This window comes from Denticeps clupeoides, chromosome 17 (assembly GCF_900700375.1).
Source record: "Denticeps clupeoides chromosome 17, fDenClu1.1, whole genome shotgun sequence".
In the NCBI taxonomy this organism is placed as follows: Eukaryota; Metazoa; Chordata; class Actinopteri; order Clupeiformes; family Denticipitidae; genus Denticeps; species Denticeps clupeoides.
Genome location: NC_041723.1, coordinates 11,722,388 through 11,745,405, shown reverse-complemented (window position 1 = coordinate 11,745,405; position 23,018 = coordinate 11,722,388). Strand labels below are relative to the sequence as shown.

At 42.1% G+C, this 23,018-nt stretch overlaps 1 protein-coding gene and 1 non-coding gene across 4 annotated transcripts; one reads left to right on the top strand and one right to left on the bottom strand.

Moving 5' to 3' along the window:
* Positions 1 to 1,450: 1,450 nt before the first annotated feature.
* tmtc3 (transmembrane O-mannosyltransferase targeting cadherins 3) lies at positions 1,451 to 22,653 on the bottom strand. 3 transcript variants are annotated; one of them, XM_028959193.1, is made up of 15 exons: positions 22,553 to 22,630; positions 22,392 to 22,470; positions 21,479 to 21,692; positions 20,204 to 20,422; positions 17,478 to 17,577; positions 16,278 to 16,393; positions 15,922 to 16,094; positions 14,864 to 15,116; positions 8,823 to 8,971; positions 8,602 to 8,722; positions 8,303 to 8,414; positions 6,736 to 6,839; positions 6,262 to 6,431; positions 5,168 to 5,394; positions 1,451 to 3,741 (listed from the first exon to the last, which is right to left on the bottom strand). In XM_028959193.1, the coding sequence occupies exons 3-15, from the start codon at positions 21,665 to 21,667 to the stop codon at positions 2,888 to 2,890; spliced, it is 2,787 nt and encodes a 928-aa protein (XP_028815026.1). In that variant the 5' UTR covers positions 21,668 to 21,692; positions 22,392 to 22,470; positions 22,553 to 22,630; the 3' UTR covers positions 1,451 to 2,887. The 3 variants fall into 3 exon arrangements, with proteins under 3 accessions (XP_028815026.1, XP_028815028.1, XP_028815027.1); XM_028959195.1 differs by lacking the exon at positions 22,392 to 22,470 and having other exon boundaries at positions 22,530 to 22,653; XM_028959194.1 differs by lacking the exon at positions 22,392 to 22,470 and having other exon boundaries at positions 22,553 to 22,633.
* On the top strand, positions 13,320 to 13,422 carry LOC114767532 (U6 spliceosomal RNA). Its single transcript, XR_003742958.1, has one exon. It is a non-coding gene; the product is annotated as a U6 spliceosomal RNA (small nuclear RNA).
* Positions 22,654 to 23,018: the final 365 nt, after the last annotated feature.

Genomic DNA, 23,018 nt, shown 5'->3' with positions numbered 1-23,018 from the left:
CTGGAGCGAGCTGGGGAGACTGTGACATCCGCCATGGTCTCTTACCTCTGGTCCACGAAGCACAGTCTCAGTCAAGGGCGGCCGACGTGGCCACTTAAAACGTAATCATGGGTTGCAACAAAAGAGTCATTGAGGGTCTTAATCCAATAATAATATAAATCATCCAATCACATGGACTGAAGACATAATCAAATTAAACATCCTGTGTGATCAAAATGTCACAGAGATGACAATCTCCTTTCATCATCCAAGCACTGGAGAATGTCTGGCCTCACTACTGGCAGTTGAACTTCAAACCTCAGAGCAGCAAGACAAGACTGCACTCTCGAATTTGTTCACGTTTTATTCTGATGTGCTTATAAATAATACATTGGCCGAAAGCCTATATTTCAGTCTCCGATTGTGTTCGGCTTTGGCAGCAACTCTATCCCTGGCCTGCGCTGAATATTTATTGTGCGTCTGTGTGAAACACCCACTCGCGCTCACATGTGCCGAGGGACAAGGGGAGAGAAGAAGGAAAGAAAAAAAAAAAAAAAAAAAAAAAAAAAAAGAGGCAACTGCCTCCATCTGACACAAATTCATACATATTTGGTATAATAGGTTGGTTTTCTTTGCACATTAGCACATTTCCCCGTACTGCAGCAGGTCAAATGAAAGGCTTTATGTCAGGTTCTGCATCAACAGCAGTACACCAAATATGTCCTGTCACTTCTGGGCAGTGCTGCCCAGCTCATAGAAAACAGGATATCAACTCGTTTTTTCTCCCTTCCTTTCTTCAAGCCAAGCAGCATCTCCCATTAATACTCGGTAGTGGTGCGCAATCGGAAAAGTGCACAGATCCTAGAACCCGTTTGACTTCATACCATTGCTTTATTTCTTTACACAGGGCGGCCATGAATGCGGACCTGCTTTAAGCCTCTGAACGCAGCCCTGAGGGGGGCCACTTCAGTCGTAAAGATTTGGCAACCAACTGCAAAAGGACTAAAACAGGGCCCAAGTGCCTCACTGCTGTGGACATCTGCGCTCATCTCAAAAACATAAAAAAATTAAATAAAATAAAAAAAAACACTTACATAAAATCAGTTAAAGTGTGCATTAAATCATCAGAGGACTGTGCGAGACTTCATTCAGGCTCTGTCTGGGCCGCTACTCGCAAACAACAAGCCAAAAATAGTTAAAAGGCCATTTCAGTTGTAAATCGTCTTTACTGGGAAACGATAAGGCATACCACACAATCCAGAAGACACTTTCCACTGTCATCCCAAGGCGGCTTACTAAATAAAAAGATGAAAACAGTGGCCGTGGCATACCACACAATCAATCAGTGAAAAGGCCCTAATTCCAACCTTCAGTGGTCACAAAATGCTCCTGAACGTGCTAATGTGGCAGTAAAGGTTATAAGATGCCTAAACTGAAGGACAATGACACTGAATGATAAACACCAATGATCAACAATGAAGAAAATATTTCTTTATTAACAATTTTTTTTGTTTTTTTTTTTAGCAAAACCTCACAGTGCATAGGGCAATAAATAATGTAGGTATTAAAGAAAAAAAATCCATCAACTTAACAATACAGTGTATGCTGGACTACAAATAAGGATTTCAAGGATCTCAAAATACTGAGTTAAATATTTTCCCGCCCAGCTTCTCCATTAACAGTACTTGCTCCCAAAACCTCGGCTCAGTACATTCCTCTACATGGGTTTGCTAATTTCCTAGAGACTGATTATTTTCTACCTAGTAATTCCTAATAGCTGTTTACAAGGATGTAAATCTGTTACAAGGACACATCAATATAAAAACAGGCAGCTCTGTGATGATACATTATCACTATAAAAAATGGCTGATGCACAGGGCATGGAGGTGCTGAGATGTAACATTCTGTACCGTAGTCAAGACTTACATTAATCGTGATGCACTGCATTTGTAAACATTTTTGCAATGTAGTGTTTGAATGGAACGAAGGGCAAAAGGGCAAAACCTAAACCAAGAGAGGATGAACTAGGTCATGAACTACACAGCAAGGGGGTGGGCAACGTGTCTTTATGAGGCTGTGCCACAAAATTAGCAATGGCGCGAGGCCTTTGAAGCAAATAACAAGCCATATGGTGCATCCATTACACGAATTCAGGGAGGGATAGGTCAACATTCCAACTATTTCAGAACAGCAAAAGAAAACATCACTACAGTGCAGACAGGAAAGCCCCTATAGAGAGGGTGGTAATAAGCTTGGATATCAGATCAGGATGAGATCAATGGCAACGATGTCACAATGATACATCCGGTGATACACCCTGTAAAAACGGAAACTACATGGGAGGGGACCCCATGGTTTTGGTGACAGGGTGGCAACAGCACATTGAGCAGCTTAACCTGAGTTCCAGCTTTAGTCCCTGCTGAGCACTGGCCAAGTGACACACCTCACAGTCCTTTAACGTTTGATATTATCCTAGAGAGCAAAATGCCCAGAAATGTTTTTAATGCATTGCAAGTATTAATATAAAAAAAAAAAAAAAAGAAAGAAAATCCAGTGACACAAAAATATTAGAACAATCATAAATAACAGTGATGAAAATAAAAAAAAATGTTTTATTGTAATTCATCATGTCAGGCTGAATAAAATAAATAATAAAAGAAAAAGATACTCCGCTTGGATTTTATGGCATATTTTCCTATGGTAAAAAAAAAAAAAAAGGAACTTTTCCTTTCATTAGGATGCAAAACTAAATCAACGCCACGGGATGTTTCTCGAAACCATCTCCAGCAACATAACGTTCATTTTGGTTCATTAAAACATGCATAAACAGGGGCGTGTTTTGAAAAACTGATTTCGGGGCCTTAAATAGTTACATAAAAAGTAGTCCGGTGGCAGATAAACAACAAGGTTAATCACCGCTTAATATGCGCTCAATCTCCTCCAGTCTCTTCAAGGCGGCCGCCCTTTTCTTTTCAATGTCTTTAATCTCTTTTGTGGATTTGGTCTTAGTCCGCTTGTCAGGCTGGCTGCCTTCCAGCTCCTTTGATTGGCTTGTGCCTCGGCCATCGAAGCTTTCTGCAGGGGAGGATTTCCGCACATTCTTCTCTTTCCCGGCCCCCTCCCCAGCTCCTGAACTGGTTGGCCGCCCTTCCTCCTCCTCTTCCTCCTTCTTCTTAGTCTTCCCCGTGACAGTGGCGTCCTCTGCTGGAGCCAGCGGCTGCCCGGCCGCGCTTATGGCGGCTATCTTTCCACGGACGATGTTAAGGTGCCTGCGGATGTACTCTTCATGCGGTGCCATGGCCAGAGCCTCCTGGAGGCAGCGCTCGGCGCGGGGCAGGTCGCGCTCTTCAAAGTAGACCACGCAGAGGTTGTGCTTCCCCTGCACGTTGGTGGGGTCCATGTGCAGGATCCGCTGGAAACAGGCCTTAGCCCCGATGGTGTCCTTCTTGTGGTTCATGAGGATGTCCCCTTTCAGGATCAGGCCCTTGACATGTTCTGGGTGGTGGTGCAGCAGCTCGTCCAGCACGGGGAGGGCATCGATCTCACGATGGCTTTGAGAATACAGCAATGCCAGGTTGAAAAGAGCGCTGCGGAATCCGGCCTGCAGTCGGATAGCCTGCCGCATCCAGCGTTCCGCAACTTCGTTCTCGTTAGCGTCCATTGCTAGCATGCCCAGGTTGAAGTAGCCATTAGCATCATCCGGCTCCTCTTCCACATAAACGAGGAAACGTCGGTTTGCTTCTGGTCGAAATTTTGAGTCACCTGGTGGAAAAAAAAAGACGAGGAGGACACATTATCAAGTCGGTGACAACATTAGGACACTGCTAGATCAGATACACATGCAATTTGCAGTAATGAAACTCCAATGTGGATGATCATATTGGAACTAGAGTGGTTTTTGCTAACCAACTTTAGCTCTCTGAGAGCCTTCACTGCAAGTAATGTTAGGGCTCTAAATGCAACCAACCATAACATTAAGACCACTGAGAGGTGCAGTAAATAACAGTAATCATCTTGATGCATGGGCACGTGGCAACGTGTGGGATGCACTAAACTGCAAGTGAATATTTTCCTTCCGGTTGATGTGTTGGAAGCGGAAAGTGTAAGCAATTTAGTGACTCCTGTCTGACTATTGTCTCCTGTCTGCAGGAGTCTGGACAAACCAAAAGTGGTCCGAGAAAGGAAAACTGCTTCTGACAAAGGTGTCCGCATCCCTTCAGGGAACATGGTCCAATCTCAATATTTTCACCAAAAATATTCACAAAGCAAACTGTGATGCTTGTTTAGTGCCAGTCAAAACTGGTGCAAGAAAGGACTGGTCCACATCAACAGCCTTGATGACGGATATTGAGATTGGACCAGTCCAGCTAGCATAAAAAGCGTGTGGAGCAGGTGAAATGACATGAAGAAATATGCCTCAACTTGCTGCATGTGTAACTGTAGTCATGTAACTTCAAAAATGACAAAGCGGACGACTGTCCACTGCTAAAAAGTGCCTACAATGAGCAAGTGAGTCTAAGGAAATGGACCACAGGGCAACAAAAGAAAGTGGCCTTATCTCATGTTCTCTTTCATTTCATGCATAATGAAGGTTTCAACGTTTTGATACAGCCTATGAAAATTCACCTTCTGGTACCAACAAAAGACAGAGAGGCAGGAATGTTTCACTTGATGAACATGATACTTTCCACCTTTTAAAGAGGAAAATGTCCACCTGAAAATCCTGTAGGACAGCAGGCAACCTTCTTTGTTTACCTGCAATACATTTTTCAAATTTCACACATTTTACCCCCTGTGAATCTAGAGATCACTATTACTCCCTCTCCACCAATGCAAACCAGGTGCTTAGTGGCAATGCAGAGCTCAGGAACAGTGTGCAGGCTGTACGGCCACCATGGACCAATGCCATTACATCACTGCTAATCTCAAGGATAATTGGTAAATTACCAATTAAAACTGAACTTCATAAATATGAGTATTTATGTTAAAAGAGATCAAATTTCCAGCAATGTTAGCATTAGCGGCACTTAATAGAACTGTTTTTTTTTTCTTTTAAGGTAGGCAAGATGCTAAGTGTTTTTAATAAAAAGGGATATAAAACAGAAGTTGTTAAGTGGACACCAGGAAATTACTGGATCAGGACAGTGTTTGTGGATTTGATGTGACGGTGGGAGCAATGTCTTCTCACCCGACTCCTGCATGAGTAGAGCAGAGTTGAAAAGGGCCAGTTTGTGACGGGGGTTCAACTCCAGGGCCCGGTTGAAGTTCCTTAGGGCCTCTGAGGGATCCTTCATCTCAATGTTAACAATGGCCAGATTGTACCAGAGGTCAGCATTATTGTGGTCCAGCTCTAGTGCCCTGAGGTAGGCATCTCTGGCCTCGATGGGCTTGTTCATCTTTAGCAGAAGCTCCCCTCTGTAAAACATGTCAGATAAAAACTAAATAACTGCTGAGCTAGATTATTCATGGCCTATAGTGTCTGTAGCGACAGAAAATCACAGTCCATGTGACATAGCTGCCGCATCCCCTTTCTTCAAACGTGAAATAAAATAAAAATGCTAGATAGCTTGATAATTCTGGGAAAATTGGTTGTAGTGATGTTAAGAAACCCAATTCTTATTAAGTATGATGGGGGTTGAATCATGTATCTGGCAACACTTGGGCTGTTCAGGTTTAAACAATCAAGAATGACAAATTACAGTGTGTCTTCACCATGGGTTCCCCAGAGTTTCTTTAATAATGAAAGTTAATCTTTGGGATGAGAAATAATTATAATGGATAGTGTGCGCAGATCCTCCTCTCCAAAACACAGGTAAGCAATACAGTCTTTCTTGTTCAGTAAATCCTAAGAACATATTTGATGTGATATTAGCAAACATGTTCTGCAGCTATTAGAGTAGGCCATACAAATTCACTCAACAGCAAATCTAGAGTTTCATAATTTATTACTACAATATAATAAATGTAACGTAATTGTACTTGTTTTGATGTTTGACTTGTCGTTTCATAAGGTACACTGTTAAGTGTTCCTTGGAATGCCAGTTCTTGGCAGATTTACACTCAGATAGAAAATAAAAACAAAAGCATGAGACAAAAGTAATGGTAATGGGACACTGGTACATTTTTATTGATAAAAGACCTATGACGCAATCATGGGATGGTCCTGGGAAAATAGTTTAGTGGTATTTCCTCCACAAAGCCTATGAAGCAATTCTTAACTGAATCAGATGTTTGCAGTAACACTGTGATATCCTCCCCTCGTCCCGGATGCGTGTAACTTGCCTGCTAATGTATGCCTGCTTGAAGTCCGGCCTCATGCTGATGGCTTGCCGGTAAAGTTGGTCTGCCTCCTCCAATCGTGACTCATTGGCTCTTATTAAGTTTGCAAGGTTGATGTACACATTCAGGTGGTTGGGAGCAACACGCGTTGCATATTTCTTCCCAGGGATGATCTTAGATAAGCAGAACAAACAATAAAAAAAAAAGATCAGATCATTAGAGGTTGTGAATATGCATCAAGGTCACGTCAGTACAGTGCTACGCCTGCTCTACTTCAATTTGTGCGGAATGTCTGTGTGAACAAATCCATTTGAGATTTTATATGTGTGTGTTTGTGTGTAGTAACAATTAATCCAGAGGTAACAATTTACTCGTTCTAATAAATCAACTTATCAAGATTGGAAATTTCCCAACATACTTCTACCCTGAAAAAGAATTATAAAAAAAGTCTGATCTCAGCTTTTTGGTGCGACATACCTGTGGCATGAGAGATTTCGCAATAAGGTAGGAGTCTTCAGCTTCTCTGGACCGGTTGAGGTTTTTGTACGTTCTCCCCACATTCATGTGAGCTCCGATGTCATCTACCATTAAGATTTTATACAATGAAAGTATAAATTGAGGAATTAAAAAAGAAAGAAAAAACTAAGGGATTATGTTAATCCAAGGACGGATTTATCATGAACAATTCAGTTAATATTTTTACTTTTCTTACTCTGCTCCTCGTACTGCAGTTTCTTTTCACATATATGTGTATTTGCTTTACTAATGTGAAGCATATCTTCGGGGGCCATAAACAAGCACTTAAATGAATCAAGATAAAAAGCAGCACCTATAAGTGAGTTCTCACCACCTTGTAAGGGTCCAAAAGGGTGTAAAAAATTACTTGTGGGAACCATCTAGTCGGGGGGAGCTCTTCAAGCTCTTGTGTTAAGACAAGCAGACTGATGTATAAAGATAGCCTGGGTCAGGATATCCTTATCTGCAAATGTTTTCACAATGGAAAAACAGTCTTGGGTGGTGAAACGTGAAAAAAATGTTTGCACAATAAACCCTGTACGATCAACAATGCATGCTGCAAGTTTAAAACCATGCACAGCATGTCAACTCTTGCACATGTCCTGTGCCGTGCCCTTTTCTGAGTCGTGCAGTTATTCAAATTGGCCGGCATGCCAAAAACAACAGGGTCCCTACATGTTTTTTTTTTTTTTTTTCTCAGCTCCATGCTGATCTGCACAGTGCCCATCTGGTAACTGGACATGGGCTGCCACTTGCAAATCTTAAAGGGAACAACGTGGCAGAAGAACTGATGCATGAGCAGCAAAAACTGTTTGCCTCAACTACAGACAGTTTTACAGACCGCTTTCCGGTTCCATTGAAACTCCACCCCAGCATTTACAAAATACAGGTAATCTGCAGGTTTGGGCAAGTCAGATTTAAGATTCAGTTCTCGTATAAATGAAATTTTTTATTAGTTCTATATATAAAAACACACACAAAGCATAAGAAGGTCAATTTTTTTTTGTATTATTGTTAAGCAGCATTTTAAAATCACATTTTTGAGAAACGTTTATTATAATATTGCTGTAGTATTCATATTATTCATTGTTATATTATTATTACTACATTCAATTCCACATTTTATACACTGGGTCTGGTTTCTCTCCATTTCACTTCACTTTCCTAAAATGACAGGATTGTCATGACTGATGAATTCCGGGTTGTGCAAAACATAATGATTCGTGTTATCCCAGCATGATATAAAGCGGTGATATGGTGGAATAACACAGAGGAGCTAACCACAGGACTGTACACTGCATCGTATTTATGGACCCTAATTAACCGGTTTTAAATATACATTTTACACTGTACTAATCAAATTAAATGTACACTTTCAGAAGATAATATAATTGTTTGTACACCTATAGAATAAATTCCAAATGAAACGTAACGGCAGCAAACTTGTGATGCCGAACAGCCTCAAGCACAGTTTGGCAATGCAAAGACAGTTAAGAATTGAGTTCAGCACTGACGTTTGATTTCTTACCTGGCTGAACTCGGGTGGCCTGGAGAAAATATTTCAAAGCGCTTTCATAATTGTGTTGATTTTCAAGCGCATGGCCAACGTTGTTCCACAGTTTGGCATTGTTCTTGTTCACCTATGGAAACATATATTTTCAAATGTCAGGGACCTTCTGGGCGAATTACCTTTAGTTTGCACACATATCGTTGGCACCAAGCAATTTGGGACTAAGATATGTTGTGGTGTCCATAATTCAAGCTCGTGAAGAAGGGGACAATAAAATTGAAAAAACTTTCAAAGAAGGTCATTGTTGAATAGCTTACTTTTATTGCAGATGTGAAAAGGGTGTACTCCGACTCCCAGTCCCAGTTTCGACTGAAAGTCTTGACTGCGTGTGTCGTTAACAGAACTCCCATTAGCAGCCAAGAGATTTTTTTTAATTTTCTGTAACAAAAAAAGAACATCATAGTCAATGCAAACCATGTACCCCCCACAACACACACACACATACACGTATTGGGGATTTATCCCTAAAATGACTTACCCTCGGCTTGATAAGCTTCTAAACCCATGTGCCACTAAAACACAGTAGCCCATGCTGGGCACATACAGCACTCGCTCAGCCACCACGAACCCCACAGGAAAAAACAGGTTGGATGCTGGGATGAAGGGAAGGACGATGAGTGAAAGGGCCTATAAGTGAGAGGCACATTCTGTTAATAAAAAAACTGGATCGGAGTCTGCTTAAAACCACAGGATTAGAATGGTCATTTATTCCTTTCTGTAAGGCCTTTGCTAGTTTCCTTTCAATAATTACAGGCTCAGTCTGACTACAGCCAGGGTTAAGGCACAATGGCAGCACCAGAGGGGGTTGAATTTGACAGCTCAGTTACCCACAATCTGGTGTTGATTTAAAAAAAAAAAAATAAAAATCTGTTGGATGCCACGTGACATGGTCCAGAAAATGGCTGCTTGGCATCAAATACATTTTAGACAAGTGTCCCTACATAGTCTAGTCCCCAAATGCACTTCTGGATAAATAATGTCTGCTCATTCCTGCTGGAAGGGATTAGACTTTTTTAAAGGAGTTCATGAGAATATGAAAAGAAAAAAAAAAAATTCCCATTCACAATATTGGGCAAACAAAAGTGACACTATACCTGTTGCCCATCACCTTTTGAATGAAAAACCTGATGCAATGCTTATTACACAATGCTTATTACACAGAACTGTACACATCAGATTGCTCACAGGATGACATTCTTCCATTTCGAAAAATTCTATACCTTTCCTGTATAGAATGTAGATCAATGCAAGATATCTGATGCACGTGATGTACATTGGCGTAAGTTATTCAAACTCAGTGGTCAGTATTTTTTAAAAGTTGCTTTTGGATGGGCTTGCTCCATTTTTGATACAGATGTGTAATGAAGCTTTTGAAAGAGGTGCACTAGCTTGCACTGTGAGGTTCTTATTTTCTCAGATTGTCAAATCAAAATTAATTTCCGAAAGCCTTGTGAATCACTTCAGTGGTGTTATAACAACATTAATACATACAGACCAGGACGGGCCCATTTTCATAAGATTTGTTTCTCAGATAACGTCTGACATATGATTAATGTTATGGGGGCAGGCAGGAACAACAGTACACCCACAGCAGCCATCTCACTGGATGCTGGAAAAGGCATTTGATTGCATAGAGAGTGGCAATAACTTTTTCAAATGCTTGAGATTTATGGTTTCGGGCAGGGGTTTATAAAGTGGGTGAATGCACCTCAGGCAGCTGTAAAAACGAATGGCATATTTCAAGCTAGGTCACGAGACCTAGCTTTATCTTGCACTGGAACCCCATTGCTGCCTAAATATTCATATGGCAGGGACCACACACAAACGTAGGTTATATGCTGCTGATATTCTGATATTCATTACAGAATTATAACCTCAGAAGCTAGAAAAGAATTCTAAAAAGTGAACTAGACAATATTTGAGGCAGTTCCCTTGACTACATATTATAAAGCTCAACTGCTGTGCAATCAATTATTTCTCCCACTGAATTTCTCTAATAAAAAACTGCAGAAGCCTTGCAACAAAAAGACCTCTGTATTGTTATTCTGCACCTCAGACACTTGTTAAATTGGGCATGAACCCCAAGAGTGGCATCTTGGTAAGCAAAGGAACTATTCTCCTACGCATTTCCTACTGGCCAGAATGCCTCCAAATGCCCAAAGCCACCCTATTATTTTGCACTCTCTGGACTCTGGTTTAAGTCTGATTTAAATTCACCACCTGTTCGGAGGGGATTGAATTCATTTACATTAATTTTAGCATTTAGCAGAATGACTTGCAATCAGTAGAAAAGCCACCCTGGAACAACCCAAATCATTGGGATATCTCCAGGGATATCAAAAACTCTTCACCGATTCAATCCATATCCATGTATGGTATTCAGGCTAGGTCTAAAGGGAAAAAAACAGGCTGAAGACACCACAAAAGTGAAGTTATTGTCATTGTGAAACACCACCGCACAGCACATGGTGCACACAAGGAAATGTGTCCTCTGATTTTAACCCTTGGTGAGCAGTGGGCAGCCATAAGAGGCACCTGGGGAGCAGGGTGTGGGGACGGTGCTTTGCTCAGCGTACCTTTCGATTACGGGTCACACAATTTTGTAAATTTTCAGTGAACTGTAGAATATGTACAATATCAAAATATATTGTGATATAATCGTATCGTGAACCGTGTATTGTGGTACGTATCATATCATGAGATGCTTGCCAATACACTCCCCTACAAGAGAGACTATTGATTTCTGCCACAGTCTTTACATAATAGGTTACCCTAGAATAATGGCCCATGTTGTGAAACCCTTAAGTACAACGATTGATAATATTTCAAGATTGGGTTATACAGCCTGGCAAAGTACTGGCTTTTCAAAGAATCGTGAAAAATAGAACAAGAAATCCTTAAAACTTATGTGCTCACTCTCAGTTCATTGTGGTTTGTCCTCGTGGGATTGCCATGAAGATGAGGCCAGTGGTGGTTTTGATCCATTTACTGGAAGACTGTCTGTGGACACTGATTCTCACTTGGAACAACGGTTGGACTCCCAGCACTGATGTGGTAGCCTCATGGAAAGACTGCTAAACATGTGGTGTGTGTGCTAGCTTTACTAGTCATGGACTTTTCTTCAGTTATTTTTCCTTTGATATTTTAAGATGGAATTTCTTAATCCTGCCTTATTTGGAGTTGGTGTGTTTAGGTTTGTGCTGTTAAAAAGTTAAAAAGCTCAAAAGTCCTTAAAATGTAAAAAATGAAGCGCAATGGAGTTTAAACAGCAAATCTGTTCAATCGACTTTCAGCCAATTGCCTCCCAGTTCAAAAGGAAACTGGCAGAAAACTACCCCCGATTTAATCTGGCCCTTTAATCTTCCTGTTCACGCCCTGTGAGAAAAGGTTCGGGCTTTGGCTCTGACATTAGAGGGTGGCGGGTAACGCAAAAAGCTGGAACTGCGTGCGTAGTGAGGAATTAATGGAGCAGCAGACTTCAAAAACAGGAGTTTGGGTGAGAGAACGTTCGGGCCTTCCATCTTTATCGTATTTGGCCTCCCACAAAGAGGCCAAAGAAAACCCCACATAAAAGCACAGCTTGTGCCCAGTGGGAGCTGCCTGTGTATAACATCAGCTCGCCGTTGTGGTCAGCATGGTAAGTTTGGGTTGGAGAGCGCAAAACACAACAGAGCCATGCTTTTGTCAAATTAGACAAAGCTTGCAACAAAAATGTTTCCTGTTTGCATAGAATGGGTGTCGAGGGTCGCCACTGGGGGAATCATTAGGATAACTCGGCGCGGCCAAATAAAACAGATACAGAGTGATATCCTTGTGCAACCTGTTCAATGGAGGTTTTCATAGCCATGAGAGCAAACTGTTCACAGGCTTTTTTTCCGCTCGCTGCCTGTCTACTAATAATGATTTGTGGTCTCGCAGGCCCAAAGGGGGCTTCTGCCAAAAGTGTGTGGAAGTTCACCAAACCCTGTTGACTCGCAAAGACAAGCAGCACAAGAATTCATTGTGCAGTTACACAACAGCCACACAATGAGCTGAACACATAACAGAGGAGATTTAATTATTTCCAGTAAACCCGTTCTTAGTACAAAATCTACCAAAAAAGGTCAACGCGTGTAGACGTCAGTGGTTGTGAGACAGCATGATAACAACATTTTTTTTTTTTTTTTTTTTTTTAAGAGTCACATGTATAATTAATGCAAATTAAACACAAACCGTCTTGAACTTCCCTGAATCAGTGCCACTCACATTTAACAGTTGCCAATACACTTTTCCCCGTCTTAGATGGCACTGTGCAAGGTGGGTGCTGGTTACAGAAGTCGGTTCGGTGCGCTTTTGCATTACCTGCCCATTATTTGCAGAATTTTAGCCATTTTCTAGGCCTGTTGCTATTTAATAGCACGTAGCAAGTCATTTTTAATGACTTCTAGATAAAACTGGGAAGATGGCACAATCATCATGTACACATACCAACAGACTCTGGCAACCATTACCTGGTACCTACAAGTGTTCATATGTTTCTGTGTGAAACATCCTCCGCCTTTCTGTCGCGCACACTCATCCTCTTATCGCCTCATACTTGGAATCGGACAGCATTTTTCACATGAAGGTGTTTCTGTGCCTCTATCCTCAGCTATGATAAACTTCAAAGGTCTTTTTCTGTAGAACCCAGGTGTAATAAAACAGGCATTGCAGAGATGATCAACATCTTACACAGCTTCATATTTTTCAGTGGCATGGAGGATTGGGTTAAAAACAGCTTTGTAGCACTGTAAATTCATTATGTGTCTGCTTTAATTAGTAGCGGTTCATTTGCTATTTAATCAAAATGAGTAAATTTAACGACATGCTTAGTATATATCATATAGATCATGTGTTTCTTTAGTATGGACTCCCATCACTGCGACTGTCGTTCTAGTGGCTGTTGCGACATTGTGCAAAGAGCAGGGAATCACCGTGGTTGGGTGCATGCTACGGCTTGCTACGGCTGCACATATACTAAAATTGGATCGATGTAGAGAAGATTGGCATGGCCCCTGTGAAAGGATGACACGCAAATCTGTGAAGCACTCCACATTTAGTTCTTGGGGCAGTGGTGGCCTAGCGGTTAAGGAAGCGGCCCCGTAATCAGAAGGTTGCCATTTCGAATCCCGATCCGCCAAGGTGCCACTGAGCAAAAGCACCGTCCCCACACACTGCTCCCCGGGCGCCTGTCATGGCTGCCCACTGCTCACTCAGGGTGATGGGTTAAATGCAGAGGACAAATTTCACTGTGTGCACCATGTATCACATGTGACAATCACTTCACTTTGTTGTTGTCTTTTTATTTTTAAACTGCTGTCATACGTCTACCAGCACCGCTAACACAAAGGACAAGCTGTTCGGTTATTCCAGAACATGGATAACCCACAGGAGCTCAGACAGAGGTCTTTGAGGCAGATTGCATAAACAGTGGCACCCAAGCATCATTAAGCATCTCCGGTAAATAAGGCCGAGGTGCTGCTGATACCGCTGTAGACACGCAAGGCTCCAAGAAGACTGTCCAGGCAGACAGAAACAACTTGCTGTGTGCTAAAAAGAATGGCGGGGGCGTTATAATCCCGGACACATTGCAGTCAAAGCACAGATCTGCGGCACAGACATCGCGCCGTATTATTTACCCCCGCATGAGATGAGATGTGTCGTAAGTCGCGCAACGATGGTGTGCATTACACCTTACTGCACGAGCATCAAGCTCTGGGGCCTTCAACCATATTTATCTCTCCACGACCATGTTTGTCACAGACAGCCTCAGGGAGATCAAGATACAACATGGGACGCAGCCAGTTTATTAACCCTTTGTACAGCAACAATCTGTAACGACAAGGGCAGCGAGGATACAAACCCCAAAGAGGGGGGTGAGTGCGGCAGACAATGCATCAAGTTCGAATAAATAAATAAATCACAGCTGCGGAACGTTGCGTTTTTCATTTCGGCAGCATCTAGGGTTTCGTCAAGGTGCCTATTTATCATTCACGCAGCAAAAAAAGGACCCGAACGAGCTGGCTCAAAGCACTAATCTTGATTAATAATCAGGTGACGAAAGCACAGTGAAGGGCACGAGGATAATTCTTGTGAAGTATGGACTGGCCTGAAAAATTCATGCTGGTTACACGCGCTCCGGCACGCAGCCAGGTTAGGCCAATCTGTACACGGCCAGTGAGTCAGGACAGTTTTTTTTTTTTTTTTTTTTTTTTTAGTTTTACGGTTTGACGAAAGGATTTCTGATCACGGCAACTCTCCAACTCGCCCATCTCTTGGACAGCCTGCATTCTAGGCCATTGTCTCAGCCATCATTCCAACCCCAAGCCAAGTGTAACACTTCCATAACCATTAGTACCATTAAAAAAAAGTGATGTTCATTAAAGATCAGGTAACGAGAACACAACTACCCACTACTATCCGGACGTCTGGACCCAAGACTCTCTAACAAATGGTCAAGACTTAATCATTTCTCATGAAATCGTTATAATCGTGTCTCACCATTATAACGGCTTTAGCTGAGATGTGGCCATGCTGAAGGCTGTGGTAGGTTAAAACACCCAACAAGCTGTAGAAGGCCAGGGTTGCCAGGTTCCGAAAGTCCAGCAGAGTCTCCACCAGTGGTATGGTGCCCATGGTCCAATCACAGCACAGCTCAGAAGGGTTGAGCAGGAGCCATGCGTTGACGGGCAGAAGATAATTGAAGGTGAGCTGCCGTGTTGGAGTGGAGCTGACAGCTGCTGGATTATCGAACCTGGTGAGAGAGAAGAAGAAAAAAACAGAGAATGAACAATGGGAACGCTCTGCGTCTAGACTTCTGTTCGAAAACAAAACTTCTGTGTTAAACACGCTTCCTCATGGCAGCACAAGTTCCATTGTTCTTCACTTCACTACCACAATTTCAAAATTGCGTTTTGAATAAATGTGCTAAAAGTAAAAAGAAAAATTACATGTGGGGCAGGAGGGGGCAATTTTGGTTTTGCTGAACTCAATATGTCCCTTGAGTATTAGCAAATTAAGGCTATGTCTTCTTTTAGCTTTGGTGTGGATTACAGCAGGAGCTCCAGCATGAGAGAGGGCACTGCAAAAACATCCCGTTTTTCCTAAGAAACGCACGGAAAAAATGTTAATCCACGGCCTTATTTTGTCTAGAGCTACTTCTCTGTGATAACTGTGATAAATAGCTGGAGACAGTCAGTGAATTATGTCTGGAGCTGCATCCTTGACAAATCCGAAGGATTAGAGGCTGTGATCGTAATCAAATATATGAAGTGGCTGACAGAATAAGTGGGGAGTCATGACATGAGGGCAGAGGATTTTGTAATCTTAATCTGAATATGAGGAATGTTCCAGAAGGTCAGAAAGGAGTCTTAAACTCCTTAAAACCAGATTTACTGATACAAACCGTGTTCATTTCAAAAATTGCTTCATTCAAAGTAACTTCACTGTCAGCGTATCGGACCAACAAGTAACAGGTTGATTCATGTTGATTCGCTTTCACTGTGGGCTTTGCAGTGTAAATGTTAAATGTGATTTATGCACGGATGGGTAGGATATACCTCGTGAAAACGGGCAACTGCGACTGGATGACTTGCACTCGCACAATGACCAGCAGCAGCGTGCTGATCACCAGCACGATGAGTTTAAGCAGCGTCCGCAGCACGGTGCAGGGGAAGCCGTCTTTCCCGCGGAACACCTGCACCATTGTGTCCATCAGCATGGGGAGGGTGAACTTTGCAGGGGGGGGGGGGACGAGAGAAGGAACAATGACACAAGTGTACTGTATCGTGCTGAGCAAACAGAGCCAGATTGCTCAATAAGTCCAAACTTCAACAGTTCACCTCTTCACACCTAGTCAGGTTTTAACATGACGTTGGGGCGGGAAGGCAACAGAAAGGTCAGGGAAAACACTTACCCCTTGCGCTACGAACACTTCATATACGCAGCAGATCCCAACCACGGTGATTCCCTGCTCTTTGCACAATGTCGCAACAGCCACTAGAATGACAGTCGCAGCGATGGGAGTCCATACTAAAGAAACAACAAGGAAAGACACACATGATCTATATGATATATGCTAAGCATGTCGTTAAATTGACTCATTTTGATTAAATAGCAAATGAACCGCTACTAATTAAAGCAGAAACATAACGCATTTACAGTGCTACAAAGCTGTTTTTAACCCAATCCTCCATGCCACTGAAAAAGATGATGCTGTGTAAGATGTTGATCATCTCTGCAATGTCTATTACACCTGGGTTCTACAGAAAAAGACCTTTGAAGTTGATCATAGCTGAGGATAGAGGCACAGAAACACCTTCATGTGAAAAATGCTGTCCGATTCCAAGTATGAGGCGATAATAGGACAGAAAGGCGGAGGATGTTTCACATAAAAACATATGAACACTTGTAGGTACCAGGTAATGGTTGCCAGAGTCTGTTGGTATGCGTACATGACGAATGTACCATCTTCCCAGTTTTATCTAGAAGTCATTAAAAACAAACATTCTAAAATCGATCGCATAATTACACGCTAGGATTATCTCCTTCATGGCTTGTCTATGAAATGGAATTCAGAATTTGACACTAAGTAGATATGTTATAAATGCAGAGCCGTTCATTCTTACTGCAAAACCTCAAAACAGTTAACTGCAACGTATCATTACCCTTTAATGCATCCATTCATGCAGCATCTTCAAGTGAAAAGCCACTTTGAGGTTAACACCCACTGGATGTCAGCTCCCACAGAACTCAGTTTAAATCTTTCAACACTGCATGTCACAAGGATCAACGGCATGAAATGATCTCTGTTTTTTTGCGCAAACATTGGCAAAGGAGAGAAAAAAAAAAAAAAAAAACCACATGGAAGTCTTGTCTTGGGTACCAGTGGAAGTGCTTGTGAGGTTAGATGCATGAACATAGTCAAAACAACAAATGCCAGTTTGATTGATTTCCATGGGCTGAGCTGTTTACTCAGGGATTTAAGGTGTGGAGTAGTCTTAGCCAAGAGGCAATAAGAAAAAAGAGGGCAAGTTGGAGCTTGAGTCGTGATGTCCCAAAGGTTCTCCCACTTTCTAGTGCACAGACAAGGGGATGTGGGGGAATGAGCGCTTACCAATGGAGTGATCGGGTCCTTTTGACTTGGTGTAGGCTAAGAAAGCCGCCAAGAGAAATATGGAGGACAGCAACTCAGCTCTGCCAACCACACCGGTTACCTGGAAGAGCATTAAATAAAATAAAAAAAAAAAGATTAAAAAACTAGTTTTGTTCTTGATCTGTAGGTGATCATGTCATATGTCACTGGCTAGACATCGAGACATAAACCACAAAATAATTAACCATAGTTCAAGCAGTAGTAATCCATCAGCTAATAATTCCTGCATTCCGGTCCAAGTTTCTTTCTGCACGTTCTCTCAGTAATGATACTGTTGTATATGTAATGAGGAAATAATGCTCTGTGCAGATCAGTAAATCCTCCAGCATGGACTCAGGCCAACGCTTGCTGCATCAAGTTACCGAACCAAAGAGAGAGCCTGGGTGCAGTAAGACTTCCCAACCACTCGCTGGCAGCGCACGTACCCCAACGCCGGGGGATTCCTGCACTGCAATTCGCGCATCTGCGTTGAGTTACTTGCGACATGCAACAGACTTCTCTGACTTCACTGGAGTCCTGCAGGGCACTTTCTGCAGTCTTCAATCACCAGACTTCAGAAGCATGATTGGAAAAGACATGCTATTTCCTGATCTGTGTCTCATTTAGACCTTCAAAACTGCACAAAAAAATATAGGTTAATCTGTTAATTAGAATGAAAAATACTCAGCTAACTGGCTGTAGGCTACTACAGTTCACATTCATTTAAACAGCCAAGTACTTATTTGCAGGTGCCCTACAATTATCTTTTTTTGTTTTCTTCTCCCAAACGAACCCGAGGATGTTCCTCTAAAGCAATCAATCAATCAATCAATCTCATCCGTCTGTTGACTCTCGACATTCTTGGCTGGGGTTCTTGCACCTGATGTGGCAGGACAAGATTTTTCTCTTTTTGTACCAACAAGGAAGACTATTTGCATGCAATGCAATACACTACAGGGGGAAAACCGAACACGGAACAGAAATAATTAACCAGTGTTGAAAAGGGTTTAATCAGAGCACAACGCGTGATCCAAAAGAAATCTGATACTTCATGCACGAGGAAGAAGAATTCCATGCAAATTCATTGTTAAAATCAACCCAATGCAACAATGATATGACAGGCTGTATTTAGACTGACACCATGTGGAAGCATCTGAAATGGCATTAAAATGCAACAGGTGTACCTGCCACTAGGTCTGCATGATACTGACGGGGGAACATTGTGGTCTATTCTTTTCCCTCCGATACACACCGCGACATGAAAAACAAAAGGAACTTTTAACTCCGATAACTCTGAACCTCCACCCGGAAATTAAAAGTTTCCTGACTATGTTAACGATCTATCACAGCGTTTCTCAACCTTACCTGCCCTGGGGACCTCGTATGTATAGACAGACACACAGATATTATTACTACAGATAGTATTATTTGTATGATTGTTATTTTTAATGACAATATTTTTTTATGAATGCTGCTAAACGTGCAAAATGACTTTTAACATGAATTAAATTACAGGTTGTCACTCACAGGGACAATTTTTGCACCGTGTATTTTAAGTCAGCATTCTAATGTGATGGGTGTGAGGAAGGCACGGTGAAAGAGCCGCTCGGAGCGCGTTCGCAGAGTTGAGCCTGTTTCTGCACTTTTGTTTCCATGGTTGTCAAGTGAGAAAGTGGTCTCACACAGATATGTGGAATGAAAGGGCAAGATTGTTTTAACTGCCATCTCACTCAGCTGGGGCTATTCCTCACATTCCAACAAGCATAGCTCAACAGACAACAGACTGGTTTCGGTGTCCAGTCCGACTGGGGGGGGATAAAGTCCAATTTAATGTATGAAATGTTGCAATTTTGAGTGAATGGGTGATGCTGTTCTTGCCTCATCCTGTGAATCGGCATCATTTGATTGATGTGTCCAAAAGAAAGAATCTAGACTGGCTTGCTTTGAACACGCCATGATTTATTGACAGATCTCGTAACGCGTGTGTGTGTGAAAGGTTTGGAATGAATGAGACAAGGGTGGGAAAGCTGAATCAGAATGCCGAAACAAGGGGCAGGCCGTAAACTAGGGGGGTGGGGGGGGGTGGGGGGGGGGGGGGGGTGAGAGATCAGCCTGAGATCAGCCCTGTAGCCTAGTGGGTTCCCTGAGCAAGACACTTAACCCTGAGTGTGTTCAGGGTGACTGTCCCTGTAATTACTGACTGTAAGATGATCTGCATAAAAGCCTCTTATAAATGCCATAAATGTAAATGGGTGAAATATTCCACTCACAAACAAATAGCTTAGATCAGCCCTAATGTGACGGGTGCTGAAGCAAGGCTTTCATGGGTTCGCTGATCTATCAGATCATAATATTAGAAACGTAACAGTGGTGATTCCTTTTTAATGAAATAGCAGAAGGGGTGTAGCATACCACTTGATTTCATTTGCACTGCTTGACATTGACTGTAGGAATTGTGATGACTATTCTAAAATGATATATTGTCCAGCCCTACCTGACACAATCTATCACAGTCCACATCAATAATGTTATTATTAAAATATGTGCTACAGTCAACTCCTGATAATGAATGGTCTGCCAGGCCATTAACATTCCAGTATGAAAGATAAATGGTGAAATGCACGTGAGCAGCTGATTACAGTTCCAGAAATATAAAGGACACACATTTTGTAACACTGAGCGCCCTATGAGAAGGGTTTTGTACTCACAGCCTCCGTGTGGATAGGATGCACCGCAAACAATAAAGCTGCCACCAGACTGGACGTCCGGTCCAGGAAGAGCCGGCAGACACGCAGGAAAAGGACGCAGACAACAGCATGAAGCCCCACGTTGAGAAAATGGTAGGACGCAGCACTGAGCTCGCTGAACCAGTAGTTCAGACGAAAAGTTAAAACAGTTAAGGGCCTGTATGATTTGTGGCTTCTTTCCTGGGGGGCATAGGGGAGGAGGTGACAAAAAGGTTAAACAGTTAAGAGGTATAAATAGAGGTATAAATGGAAAACCACTTTTATGATTAATTATGGAAAATATTGATCAAGCTACCATTCACATACACACACACACAAAGTAAAAACAACAACAACATTTATTTCTTATATAGCCCAAAATCACATACAGTATGTCTCAATGGGCTTTGACAGGCCCTACAGTTGAGACCCCCCACACTTGACCCTTCTGTTGTTTCAGACAATGAATGGTGACAGGCGTGTACAACTAGAAAGGGCATCTTTCAAGACACATTATGATAGTACAAACAAAATATGTCTGCGTGTCAATTATGCAATATAAGGGCAGTTAAAGGGCATCTTTACCCTTTAAAATCTGGAAACTGTATCACAGAACACATGACTACACTGGCGTCTGACTCTCCCAGACCTGCCAATCCTCAAGAAAAGTGAAATATGATATGGCCCTAAATGGTTTAGATATTATTTCAAGCAAAAACTCCCATTCTTGGACGTCAAGGTGACATCATCTGTACAGTACAGATCTCTACGAGTATTATTAAGAACATTATTAATGGTGGTAATAGCCTAGTGGGTTCCCTGAGCAGGACACTTAACCCTGAGTGTGTTCAGGGCGACTGTCCCTGTAATTACTGACTGTAAGATGATGTGCATCTAATTCTTATAAATGCCATAAATGTAAATGGGTGAAATATTCGACTCACAAACAAATAGCTTAGGATTTAGAATACCTGCAGACTCACAAAGCGTTAAATTGAGTTTTAGGCACACTTTTTGTATACTGTAAAGAGTTGCAACAGGGTACTTTGATTATGGAATTTTTAAATCGCCCTAATATCCAGAGTGACTTACAATCAGTATTTACAGGGACAGTCCCACCCTGGAGACACTTGCTCAGGGACACAATGGTAGTAAGTGGGATTTGAACCTGGGTCTTCTGGTTCATAGGTGATTGTGTTTTTTCCCCACACAAACAGCTTTGAGGAACTCTAAATTCGCAATAAAGCACTAACTCACCTCTGACATAGGTGTTCCCCAGAAGTCATTGAGGAAGAGATTCTGAAGGGGCGTGGACGGACGAAGGTCTTTATTGTCCAGTATGGCCGACACATCATCAAACACGAAGCCACAAGATAAGCTGTTCCAGTAGCAGCAGACCACCAGCCCAGTCAGGAGCAAGATCTCCTTCCAAGTCACGGCTGCCATTGCGGACAACAGGCTTTACTCAACACTGCAGGAAGGGATACACCACCAGGGAAACAGCTACTTCAGATGCAAAAATGTGCTCAACATTAAAATCAATTAAAAAAATACTGACACCATGTCCATTTAAAGTAGTTGTTGTTCCTTAATGTGCAACCGTTCATTATTATTTTCTAACATCTACCTCAGCGATCTTTTGCTGCCTAGTTGGTCCAGGTAAGCACTGTGATATTTTAATCAGGGAATATTTCCCCCAAGCGGGTTGCAATTTGACAGATCCCTGCCGCAGAATGAAGCCTGGTCACAGTCCGCTTTTTATTTTGGTTTCTTGCTTACTCTGACATGTAGCGGTTCAAGATCTAGATTTAAACGACATCGTTTTACATGCATGCATCCATGATGTAATATTAGAGGCAATGTGCATATGTCTCACAACCTGAAATAAAAAGCTTTCGTAAAAGAAAGTGTAACCTGAAAAACAATGCGAAATCAATGTAAAAGCATTTTGACTTTACCTACTATTCGTGGCTCAGGAAGTACGCATGTTCACGCAGATTGTCTGTTATTTATTTTAAAGAAATGTAAGTGTCTGACAACAACGTCTGGGTGGAGAGGACACGGCCAGTTCCGGACATGTTACCGATCTAATGGTCCGACGCCTATTGCAGGTTATTTTAGCTACAAAGGATCGTGCAAAAGTATTATTTTTTAATAATACAGCACTTACCGCTCACTGTCTTTTGACGGTAAAACGTCTTTTCAGCCGTCTAGCACGCTAGCAGCTAGGCAAGATAAGTTATTTCGTTCTGAACAGGGACAGAAACACATGAGCACACACGAGATCGGACTAAGGAGCATCACTCACGGGTCGATGACATTAAAGATCACCTTGTCATGGTGGCTGTTATCGAGAAAAGCGCGATCCGGCTCCAGCACAGACATGCGAGCTGCAGCTAAATGGCGATATTACTTCCGGGGCGCATGGCCGGCCTGCCCCGACAGTCGAGGTGTCAAGCGCTTCGCTTCACTGCCATGGTGATGGTAAACGCTATTCAAAATGTACCAATACAACAAATATGTACACAATAAGGGGACAAAATATTTAGAAAATACGTGTTCTAAGCACATTTTTCTTTTCTGTTTTTGTGAAATTAAAAAAAGCTTTAACGTGTGTAGATACCAACTACGAATCGGCCACATAAGCTGAATGAAATAGTATTAATAAATGACTAGCCAGTGTATTGATGTCGACATGATATGGATTTGAATAAGGAGCAGGTTTACAAGCTTCGTTCTTCCTGATGCATTTGGTAGCACCATTACAGGTTTCTAACTATTTTAAACTATTTCTAAT